Source organism: Centrocercus urophasianus, unplaced genomic scaffold, assembly GCF_019232065.1.
Source record: "Centrocercus urophasianus isolate 14NV4802_14NV808 unplaced genomic scaffold, USGS_Curo_1.0 seq_73, whole genome shotgun sequence".
NCBI classification, from domain to species: domain Eukaryota; kingdom Metazoa; phylum Chordata; class Aves; order Galliformes; family Phasianidae; genus Centrocercus; species Centrocercus urophasianus.
In genome coordinates, this window is record NW_024885344.1 from 1,311,959 (window position 1) to 1,323,273 (window position 11,315).

General features: G+C 52.7%; 1 protein-coding gene across 1 annotated transcript; it reads right to left on the reverse strand.

Annotated features, from left to right (window-relative positions):
* Positions 1 to 7,278: 7,278 nt before the first annotated feature.
* On the reverse strand, positions 7,279 to 11,190 carry NOL12 (nucleolar protein 12). The gene is made up of 6 exons (XM_042837898.1): positions 11,043 to 11,190; positions 10,850 to 10,955; positions 10,603 to 10,651; positions 9,306 to 9,448; positions 8,276 to 8,370; positions 7,279 to 7,843 (listed from the first exon to the last, which is right to left on the reverse strand). Exons 1-6 carry the CDS (start codon positions 11,117 to 11,119, stop codon positions 7,672 to 7,674), a joined length of 642 nt encoding a protein of 213 aa, XP_042693832.1. The 5' UTR covers positions 11,120 to 11,190; the 3' UTR covers positions 7,279 to 7,671.
* Positions 11,191 to 11,315: the final 125 nt, after the last annotated feature.

Below are 11,315 nucleotides of genomic sequence, written 5' to 3' on the forward strand. Positions count from 1 at the left end.
TCCTGCTCTGGTGGCCGCGTTGGGCTCATGGGACGCAAGGGCTTCCCTCGGCCTTTCCATTCATTGTCTGTGCCTTTCCCAGCATGGGGAGGCTGCAGTTTATCCCGGAGGTTCTTCCAGCTGCACTCCAGCTGTTTCCTGGATGGGTCCCCCCATTGTCTCTCTGCCCCCCGTGCAAGGCCAGGCTGAGAGGTCTCCTTTTGGCTTTTCCATGTGCCATCTGTCCGTCCTGTAGGACTCATGGAGCGTGGTGGCCAGGCTCCTCCCTGCTTGCTTCCATCCATGCTCTTCCCAAGGCTTGGGGGGTGCAGGGTGTTCCCCCAGCTTTTTCTCTCACTGGCTTTCCCCATGCTTCCAGCCTGCCAGGCAACTTGGCTCCTCTCTGCTCTGTTCCTCCAGTCCTTCTCTGTGTGCTGGGGAGGGCTCTGAGCTCCTCCTGCCCTCTGTTGCAACCTAGAAGCTGGGCTGGGGGATCGTGGGCTGTTGCCTCCCCTCTCCAGCCGCTGAGTAGGACTTGTGGGCTCCCGGGGCTTCCTCCAGTCCCTCTCCACCCGTGGAGAAGGGCACATGGGGCGCAGGGGGACCCCGGCCTTCTCTGTTTGTCGAGCCGGGCTGGGGGAGCGCCGGGACTCCTTGGAATCTCTGCTGCGCAGCTCAGGGTGCCAGGAGAGCCGCTGACCCTGGGGACACACAGGACAGAGAGCAAAGGGAACACAAGTGATAGCAAGGAGGGAAGTAAGGTGGCATGAGAGCTGGGAGACAAGTTGGTTGGGTTATGAAAGGTGTTGCAGAACCTGCACCCCTATGCATAGAGCCAGCTTCTATCCAGGAGAAGCCTCTTGGACGCAGGAATAGGGGAAAATGTGGCAGGAGAAAACAGCCAGGACTCACCTCCTTGGGCAGGCTGGGGCTGGACTGCCTCCGAATGACTCTGCCTTTGCTGGGTGGCACTGGGGTCTTGCCATCCAGCCGCTCCACGCGGCCCTCCTCCAGTGCCTGGAAAGCCTCCAACGTCTCAGATTTCCTGCAGGCACACACAGCCTGTCTGGCTGCTGACTGAGCCCCGCTCCAGGCCTACATCTCTGCCTGCCCCAGATGTTGAGGCCTCCACCCTATTGCTGTAACCATCCCAGCTTCCTCATCCACATCTTCTTCATGCCATTTCTTTGGGTCCTCTGCACTTTGCCCCTTCCTGTCTCATCCACTGCCTGGTCCCTGTTACACCTTTGTATAGCTCATGCCACCATTGGGCTGCCAATTTTGGAGCCACTTCTGCTTCTCCAGCTGAGGACTCACCTGGGGACCTCTCGGTATCCCTAATCCTACTAGGATTTGGGAGCTTCTTTCTCCTTTCCCCATTTCCCAACTCTACAGCATGTCCTGCAGCTCCCAGGACGTGGCTGGGAGCTTCAAATCTGAGCTGTAACTCGCAGCCCTGCTCTCTCCAAGCTATGAAGTGACCTGTGGGAACAATCCACTGCAGAGCTCTCTATTGCTCCTCACCTGCGCTCACAACCAAATATCCTCTCCACCTCCACTCGGCCAGGGCTGAGCGTGCGGGAGCCACGGCGGTCAGCAGCATCCCCACGGCCAAGGCGCTTGGGTTTGGGCAGGTCTGCCAGCACCGTGTACTCCTGCCTCTCCAGCACACGCTTCCCCTCTGTGCCCCCAGCACTGGGATGCCCACGGGGCTCCCCAGCCCTGGAGGAGGATGCCAAATGCCTGCTGCTGCCTGGACCAGGAGAGGAGCTGCGGCCAGGACGAGGTACAGAGGAAGCCCAGGAAGGGTCAGGTTTTCGAGGTTCCAAGGAGAAATAGCCACTCTCTATGCGATGCTTTGCCCAGCCCTCCTTGGGCTTCTGGCTGGCAGGAGCACGCTCTGGAATGGAAAGAAGACTGTTGAATGAGTGGTGTGTAATGCTTCTCTGCCCACAGCAAAGGAGGGCTTCAGGGTTAGGAACAGGGGGTCAGAGGGAAAACCCAGACTGCATGGTGGGGTGGGAGCACAGCAAAGCATGTAGGGAGGCAGCAGCACCATGTTTTATGGTGAGCACACCAAGAGAATCCCACAGGAGAGCAAACCACATGTACCTGCTTTTGGCACAAAGACTTCTTTCCTAACACTCGGAGCCTCTGTCCTCACCCAGGATCCAGAAGGAAAGGGCTGACCCCACCTAGCTCTGTCCACCTGCAGCTGTGTGTTATCCTTGTGGCCTCTGTAGCTCATTGTGTCCTGCTTGCCTGATCCCAAAGTGGTGTCCAATAGTCTGGTCATCTCCCAGCCCTGACAAACAAATAAGGCAGGACTTTGCAATAGGGCTACAAGTTACTGAGCTGGAATGGGGCGAAGAGCATGTGTGAGAAGTGAAGAGTCCCAGCTGACCCCCCCAGCATTTTGGAAGCTTCTGAGTATGCCCAGCAGAAGTGGCTCTGAGGGGATGAGGAGGCTGGAACCACCCAAACCAAGAGAAATGCCCATCTCACCCTGCCTTCAGTGTGGCTGTGGGGCTCGGTGCTGGTTTCTCCATGCTGGCCCACAGTGCTGGGGCCGAGTGGGGGCTGTGCCCTGCTCTGGTGCCAGCTGTGGAGCAAGGAGAGGACAGGCAACTGTCAGCATGGCTGCAGAGCCTGGGAACAGGGAGCAGTCACGAGAAACACAGGCAGAGAAAGCGCTCAGCCCTTTTTCCCTGACAGAGTATAGAATCATCAAGGTTGGAAAAGACCACTAAGGTCACCCAGTCCAACATTCAAGCCATCACCACCATACCTACTAAACATATCCCTCAGTGCATCGGTGATATCGCACCCCATTTTCCCCATCTTCCCCCTCCGCCAGCCTCTGCCACTCACCGCTCCGCGCCGTCTGCCCGACCCACGCAGATGTACACCTCGCACTGCGGTGCTACGATGCGGACGGAGTCCCAGGGCCCACCTGGGTCTGCGTTGGTGCCGTGCCCCGCCACCTCTGCGTCATGCTCCTGCGAGGAAGGGGGGGATGCAGCCGTGCCATCGCCGTGCCGGATATGAAAGCACATGAGGATGAGGACTGGGGGAATCTCTGCTTGCAGCCACCCTCCAGCATCTCCCCCAGGCCCGTTACCTGCAGGGTTTAGGAGCAGTGGTAGGGGGCTTGCCTGCCCTCCCTCTGGCATCTGGATACGCTCAGAGATGGCTCTAAGCAGATCGCAAAGGGCTGCAGTAATCTTAGAGGGCCCGGGGGCCAGGGGGAGAGGGCAAGGAGGAGGGCGGGAGGCTCATTACTATTTCATGATCCCCGGCCTGGTGCTCCAAGAGGACAGCGAATGACACGAAACCCTCTGTGAACATGAAACCGCCTGACGCCTGGAGGGATGCAGCGCTCTGCAGCCGTGTGGCTCATGCTGGAGGATGGGGTCAGACCCAGCCCTGCATCACATGAGATGTATCCCCTTCCACCTTTCCTTCCAGGAACAGCTCACTGCAGCCCCAGGGAGATCTGCCAGGATCACGTTTTAGGTAAGAATCATAGAATGGTTTGAATTAGAAGGGACCAACAGGCCTCAAACAGAGTTGAAATCCAGAGTGGGTTCCTACCTTGCCATTCCCCCTTCCCTCACCGTTGCTATTTACTTGCATGTATCTGTATTGCTTCATTCCTCCTTCCCTTCCCAGGATCTATGGAGCTTCTCCTAACTGCATCCAGAGCCTCCCTGCCAATGTGGCTCCAGCTCTGCTCCAAGCACAGTTAAATGATGGACACCACGAGCCTTTGTGCTAGGGATTTCCATCTCTACAAAGTCCCAGGGCTGAACAAAGCAGCTTTTGATGTGGCATTCATGGCCTGCAGGTGGGATGGAGGAGCTCACCTGGGCAGCATGCGGGTGAACCCTTGAGGCACGGAAGCAGTGTTGGCACAGGTTCCTTGCAAATATATTGGCTTCAAAGTTGGCACAGGGCACATCATTCACTGACCCTGGCATCCTCCATAGGGATGCAGGTGCTCTGGCTGCTGGGCTACAGGGAGCAGCTAGGAGAAGGGAACAGCAGCAGAAAGCTGAGCTTTCAGCTCCACATCTTCAGGCTCCTATGGAAGCACAAATGTTATTCTCAGACTGAAGCTTGCTGCACTAGGCTGGCCATGCTAGAATCAAAGGGCATCCAGATGCAAGGCCATCAGTGTGACCCACACAATAAAAGGGTATGTAGCAGCAGGAGCCTTCTTTTTTTTAGGAAGGGACACTGCTCAGCATCCTTCAACAGGTTCTGATGCAGACAGACTGGGGAAGGCACGATTTCTTGATTCACCCACTGAACCCAAGCACTCACTTGCAAGCAATGCAGAGAGGAAGAGCCCAACATCCAGCCGTGCCCACTGCTTGCTACACGTGGTGGGAACCCAGAGCATCCCACTGCATGATGGGCAAACCGTTGCTCCCCACATCCCGCAGGGCTTTTGGGGCCCACCGAGCTTCCCTTGGCCTCTAGCACTCGTGCAGCCGTAGGTACCCTTCCCGGTGCACCCCAGTACCCCCAGTACCTCCACTTCCCCACGGCTCCCAGCACCGCTCTCCCCGCCGAGCTCCCCTTTGAATGGAGCTCCCCGTGGGAATTGCGGGCAGCCAAGCCCCGCCCACTGTCCTCTCATTGGCCTCGACCGGGCACAGATTTGAATATCGCCCTCTGAGTGGCTGCGTGCCGGCGCGCCGGAGGGCACGTGTGCGGGCACCCACGTGTCGTTGGCAGCGGTTGGGCGATCGACCCGAGCGGGCCGAGAAAGCAGCGGGGGGGAGGGGGGGGGGCTGTCGCTTTTTCCTCTCGTCCCCATCCCCTGTCAGACAGCAGGCCTGGGGCTCCTGCCCCAGGAGATGGTTAACAGCGGCAGGATGGATCTGCAAGCACTAGGACTCCTAGTGCTAACCAGCTCCCTTGGCTCTCAAAAGCTCTCATCCCGCACCCCGTGAGGTTTATCCTCGGTTCCTTTGTTGCAGCAGCAATAAGACTGCACTGCATGCAGCCTTGAGCTCCTTACGCTCCACAGGAGCAACGCGGCACACCTCACACACACTGCAGCTTCATCTTTGCACTGAGCTCCAGTTTCTGTGTGACTATTTGACCTCCCTGTCTCGTTTTGATCCTCTGTAATCCCAATCACATTTTTGTGCATGCATGTGTGCAGAACCACAGTCTAGCCAGCAAAAGCCATCATGCACGGACACATCATATTGGAGCTTCACATCCTTTTCGTGCGAGCTCTTGAACAGGAGCACCACCACCACCCAGGTCCCCTATCTCTGGGGACATGGCTGTGGCTGAGTGTGGGCATTGGCCACAATTGGGTGACCCTGGGGCACACTGTGGTCATGGTGATGACTTTTCAGTGCAGCGGCCACGCTAGCACTAGGTGATTTTTGCAAGTAGGACATATACAGAAACAGCTTCCTCATCAACAGCTGGAACTCATTAGTGAGCAGCCAGAGGGAAAAAGCAACAATAACACTGAAAACTGTCTTGAAAAGGAGGGTAAGCAGCAAATGACACAATGACTCTGGCACAGAAAGACTTTCAACCACATGCTGGATGTGCCTGGCAACTGCTTCACACACGAACTCATGTGTATGAGCTGCTATCCTTCACCCAGCATATCCTGGAGTAGCCCAATTCCAGCCCTGTGCATAACAAAGCGGGCAAGGGATGAGTCAGTAATTCACATTACAAAATCAAGCTTGAATCAATCAGATGGAGAAATCAATAGCACAGCAAACAATACTTGTGGTTAACTCCGTATAGGATTTAATGGTTCTGCTTTTCCACTTTTTTTTTTCTTCCCCCTGAGCATGGAAGGCTTTTCAGGATTTCAGCTGTGGCTTGAGAAAGACTCAGAAGTTATTAAGGCCAGTAATTCTTTTAAATCACCTGGCAGCAAAACAACAAATACCTCGGTGTTGCTGAGGCCACTCTTAACATCCCATCAGGCTTATAATGAGGTATTTCAACACCGTCCCACTGTCATTACAGGCTTCCACAAACCCAACCCAAAGTTTACACTCCACGTTTCAGCAGGTTTTGCAGCATGACAAACACATGGACTGCAAACAGCGGCCATTCCAGCTTCAGGGCAAACTCCTTGGGAGGCAAAGTGCAAGTCTCGTTGTGCCTCTGGTCACCCTGAGGCACCAAGGAAAGGGGAAAAACTGCTGTACTGTACAACCCTGACAGCTAGGATCCAAGCATGCCATCAGACTGTCAGCCTTGCCCACAAGTTGTGTTTCTGCATCTCTGAAACACCTAAAAAGTGAAGGTGAGACAGGAACAGGCTAGTAAGCTGCTGCCTCCACAAGGCCTCCAGCATTAGTTCAGTTACTTTTTTCCCCTCCCATTTCCAGCACAGGCAATTTGCTTACTCACCACTGCCACGTTTCCAATTTTCTGGTGTGGGTTTTGGCCACAAAGGCCTTTTTCCCCTTTGTCATTTCTGTGTGCCATACCAGCACACACATAAGGGAAGATGCCCCATCCAGGTGCTGGTCAGAACCTGGCAGAGGCAGGATGGCCACTGCATCCTACAGACACTCCATGACAGAAGTCAGTGTGCTGCTCAGGCTCTTTTCTCTCCTCTGAAGATTGACTTTGTTTTACCAGAAGCATTCCTTACCCCAGCCACGCAGATGCATGGCGACTTCCTTTTCTCTCCTCTTGAAGATATCCACGCTAAAACACACACACCAAGGTTTCCAAGCAGAAGACAGCCACCCTGAAGTAATGCACAGCCTCTGCCACTCCCATCCCAGAGAAGGCCACACACATGCAGCAAGGGCAGTAAGGGATTTCATACTCCTCTGAGCTATCAGAATGAACATCGGCACATTCAGCAGACAATGGAATGAGCCATTCCTGCTCTGGCGGGTTCTGTATTACCACAAAAACAGCTCCTAGCTATTCCCTTTCCTGAGCACCAGTAGATTTTAAAGATTTTTTTTTTAGCAATAGGAATCATTAACCCTGTTTCCAGCTGGTACTGGTATTAACATCCAGCTGTTATGCTTCAGTTAAGCCACATGTATTTCTCTTAGCAAAATGACTACACAGAATAAACTTACTAAATTTCATCTGGTATAGATACCAAAAATCACAGAATCACAGAATGGCCCGGGTTGGAAGGGACATCAAGGGTCATGAATCTTCAACCCTCTGCCACAGGCAGGGCCACCAAACTGGAAGGAAGGAAGGAGGGAAAAAAAGCATCCCTGCATTCGGCTGTGGCACAGATGAAGAAACATGAGACAAGATGACACCATATCATCCTGGAAAAAGAATTTACTGCACTGCAGAAATAGCAATGCATTGGTTCACAAGTGGAAGCGGAGCTCTTCCCAGTCTCACACCCCTGACAGTGCGTCCGTTGCATTCAGCTTTAGAATTTCTCCTTTGATAAAGCCAGTCGAGGGTTATGCCATACAGAGAATCTGACCTCCAACAGAAGATTTCAGAGATTCTGTGGCACTTCATTGGAGACCACTGCAAAATAAATGCAGTGTCCAGTGCCTGTGGCCAACACACAGCAGGTGAATAAGGCTGAACTGGGCTCAGAGAGCCAAGTAAACAAGGTCCTTGATCGTTACAAAGGGGTCGCAAGGAACAGCAGCCCAGCTGCTGAAAACTGTCCCAGCTGCAGCTCTGAGCACCTGGCTCCCATTAATCTTGGTCGCGGCCCATTCTGCCCGTCAGTCTCCGTCGCTGAGTCTTAGTGGTTCGCCTCATGCTGGGTTTCTGGATTTTCTTAAGTGGACCTTGCCCACGCTGGGGTCGCTTTCCTTTCTTCTTTTTCCGGCTGTGCATGTGCAGCGTGGCAGTAAGAGAAGAGATCCTGGGGAGGATAGGAAGAGAGAAATGTTTGGGCACCAAAGTGCACTGCAGAAAGGTGATACTAGAACAGCAGCAGGACAGCCCTGTGTGGCCCAACAGGAATGGACACAAGTAACTGAATGTCCCAGGGGAACTCCACTGTGCTGGGCACCATACTGACAGGACAGGAGAAGGACTAGACAAACAGTTCAAGGCAAAGCCTGACCTACACCACATCCACCTCACACCGCTGTTACCAGAGATCAATGTGACAGAAACAGACCGACCCAGGCAGGCTTCCAGACTGCCAGTGCCCCCTGCTGGCTCCTGTCCACCAGCACCCAAGCAGCACAGCATGCTCTCCCAGCAATCACACCACTGATCTGGAAACAAAACATCTTCCTGATGAGCTCACACTGCCCAGCAGCAAGCAGCTGAATGAATTTATACGTACTTTTCAGATAGGAAAGGGTTTCTGGACTTCTTGGGCATTGTTCTTGCAGGCTTGTTCACCACCTCTTCCCCCTTCTCTTCTTCTTCACTTTTTCCCTTAAAAGAAGAAACAAACACATCTTTATGAACACATTAAAACAAGCAGTCTCACAATTCTGGTGTTTTTGCTACCTTCTTGGCTTCATTCCTATTTGCAAAACACAGTAACAGATCAACACTTTAAATTTTACACAAGCCTTGTTCAAATCTCAAGGTTTTGCTATTGCAGCCCTCCAGAAAGGGACAAGCAGCAGGAAGTCCTACATTAATCAATCAACTTCAACACAATCTTACTGGCCACATCTGTGAATCGGAAGTTTCAGCTTTTTCCTTAAATTACTATTAAAGTCTCCATAACCTGATTTTCAGATTAGAAGATGTCCTTAAAAGTGTAAAAGGTTATCTAATCAATACAGCACTTTCCCAAGGTGTTCAAATCCACTCACAACTCATAAAGATCAGAAGGATTGCACCAGTCAGTACCATAGAGCCTTTATGAAACAAACATGAGAACTCAGTTAAAATCTGTTTTGAGAACAGAAGCAACCACAACCATAAGATTTATTTGTGGTCCAAGCATAGGTTCATGGAGAGCAGAATCCCTCCTCAGCCTAGCAGTAACTGTCCATGGACAGGTCACAGAAAATCACGGAGGACAGTCCATGCAGTGAAGCCCAAATTCTCATTACTAGCGTTATACCTGGTTTTACAATATTGTGTTCTCCCTGTCCAGATCTGTGGCACCTTCTACTAACATGAGGTTAAAGAGCAAACAATCCCAAGGCAGCTTAGAAGAAAGCTGCTCAAGGATGACATTTCTTCCTCTGCAGTGGCACAACGTAAGTTGTGGAGAAACGTGAAAATTCAGTTTCCCCCTTCATCTTCGCTCCTAGCCAGCTGCAAGCTTTCTGGCACATCCATGGAGTGCCAATCTAACTAGCCTCCAGAACATTTATAGTTGATGCAATCAGACAGTCAGCAAGAGGTGGTACCTCAGAGGTGGTCAGTCCCAGCTGGCGTGCACCTGAGAGGTCCAGGTCACTGATGGTTGTGACTGTTACAATATGGTTTGGGTGGTCAATGTTCACTGACTCTGTCCGCGATGTCACCAAGTGCTCCAGTTCATCAAACTCATCTAGAAAGACAAAAATATCAGCTTTTCACAAAGTACACTCACAACAGCACCACGCAACACTAGATGCCTGGGCCAGAGTGGCTGGAAAACTGCATGGAGGAAAAGGATCTGGAGGTGTTGGTTAATGCCCAGCTGAATATGAGCCAGCAGTGTGTTCAGCTGGTCAACACCAATGGCATCTTGGCTTGTATCAGAAATAGCACAGTCAGCAGGAACAGGGAGGTAACCATCTGCCACTGTATTCAGTTCTGGTGAGGCCACACCTCAAGTGCTGTGCTCAGTTTTATGCCTTTCACTACTAGAAATACATTGATGCTCTGGAGCATGGCTAGAGAACGAAGTGACGCTGTGAGGAGTCTGGAGCACAAGTGTGACAGGGAGCGGCTGAGGGAACTGAGGTTGTTCAGTCTGGAGAAGAGGAGCTCAGAGGAGACCTTATTGCTTTCTACAACTATCTGAAAGAAGGCTGTGGCAAAGCAGGGGTTGGCCTCTTCTCCAGATAAAAGCAATAGACAATTATAGGCAGTTGCTTCAAGTTGCACCACAGGAGGTTCAGGTTGGAGGTTGGATATTACGGAAAATTTCTTAGCAATGAGTGGGGATGCATTGGAACAGACTGCTCAGAGAGGTGTCACTGTTCCAGCAGGTATATAAGGAAAGGGCAGATGTATTACTTAGGAACATGGTTTAGTAGGCTATACTGGTGGTAGGTGGACAGTTGGACTAGATGATCTTACAGATCTCTTCCAACCTTAATGACTTTATGTTTCCTGCACTATCATGTGGGGGTTCAGGAGGTCCAGTCTTCACATGCAGGGTTAAGGCATGAAGGGCAAGCTACCTGTCCCAGCCAAGATCTCAATGCCTTGGAGATACCCTCCTGCATGCTCCTTCCTGTCCAACCTGCCCAGTTTTGTTTCCCACTAGGGACAGGGGGCCCCCATTCAGCCCATTGCACGAGCACTTGCCCAGCTTCTCAGGGGGACACGAGAAGAATGATGCAACATCCCTTTGGGGTAGGACCACTGTTACAACTATGCCTGCCCAGCTACAGAGGCTGTTCAGTTTGGTGCCTCTCACAGGCAGTTAACTCCTCTGATACCCAATCTGCTGCAAAGGAGCCCAAACCCTACAGGCACAGAGGACATACATACCAAGAGCTTCCTCCCTTTCACGCAGCATCTTCAGGTACTCCTTGTGCCTCTGGGAGAGACAAACAGGTCACTACAGCAACCTTGCTGTTATAAGTGTCCATTCCACCCCAACCCCTCCACCCACGAGGTCCCATTCTCCCCCTAAGTGAGGAAAGGGAAGTACGAGGACCCCAGGAAACAGTTGCTACGTGCCTGCCCCACAACCCTGACATGGCAAAAGGTCCTTTGTCATCAGGAGGAGCTATACCTCCTCCTTCATCTTCCTCTGCTCTTCCTTCAGCTTCCTCTTGATCTCCTCCAGGGCCACCTTCCTCCTCTCCACCTTCCGTTTATGGAAGCCAGTCAGGTACTCCCTAAACACCGGGAACAGAGCAAACCTTCAGCTTCCAGCGACCCCGTTCCCCGCTCACTTTGCCACCTGGAAGCCCTCGTAACCTCACCTCCGCCTCTCCTCATCAAAAGTCACCACCAGCCGCGATGCCGCACTTCCAGACCCCTTCTTCTTCTTCCGACCCATGGCTAGCCCACGCTGCCGCCACCCCACTTCCGGTCAGACCCCTCTTCCGGTCCAAGGAGTCCCCGCCTCTTCCGGTCTGTCCACTTCCGGCTCCGCACAGCACTGCCCTGTGGGAGGTGTGGCGCTGTGAAGGCCGTCCCTCGGCCGCCATTTTGTGCCTAGGCGCGTCTTTAATAAAAACATTATTTCTAAGTAG

Excerpts from the sequence above, each read along its gene's own strand:
- NOL12 (XM_042837898.1), bottom strand. The coding sequence starts at position 11,119 with ATGGGTCGGAAGAAGAAGAAGGGGTCTGGAAGTGCGGCATCGCGGCTG. Across the intron at positions 10,652-10,849 it reads AGAGGAAGATGAAGGAGGAG|AGGCACAAGGAGTACCTGAA; the intron begins GTATAGCTCCTC and ends TGTCTCTCCCAG. Across the intron at positions 8,371-9,305 it reads TGGGACTGACCACCTCTGAG|GGAAAAAGTGAAGAAGAAGA; the intron begins GTACCACCTCTT and ends TCTTCTTTTAAG.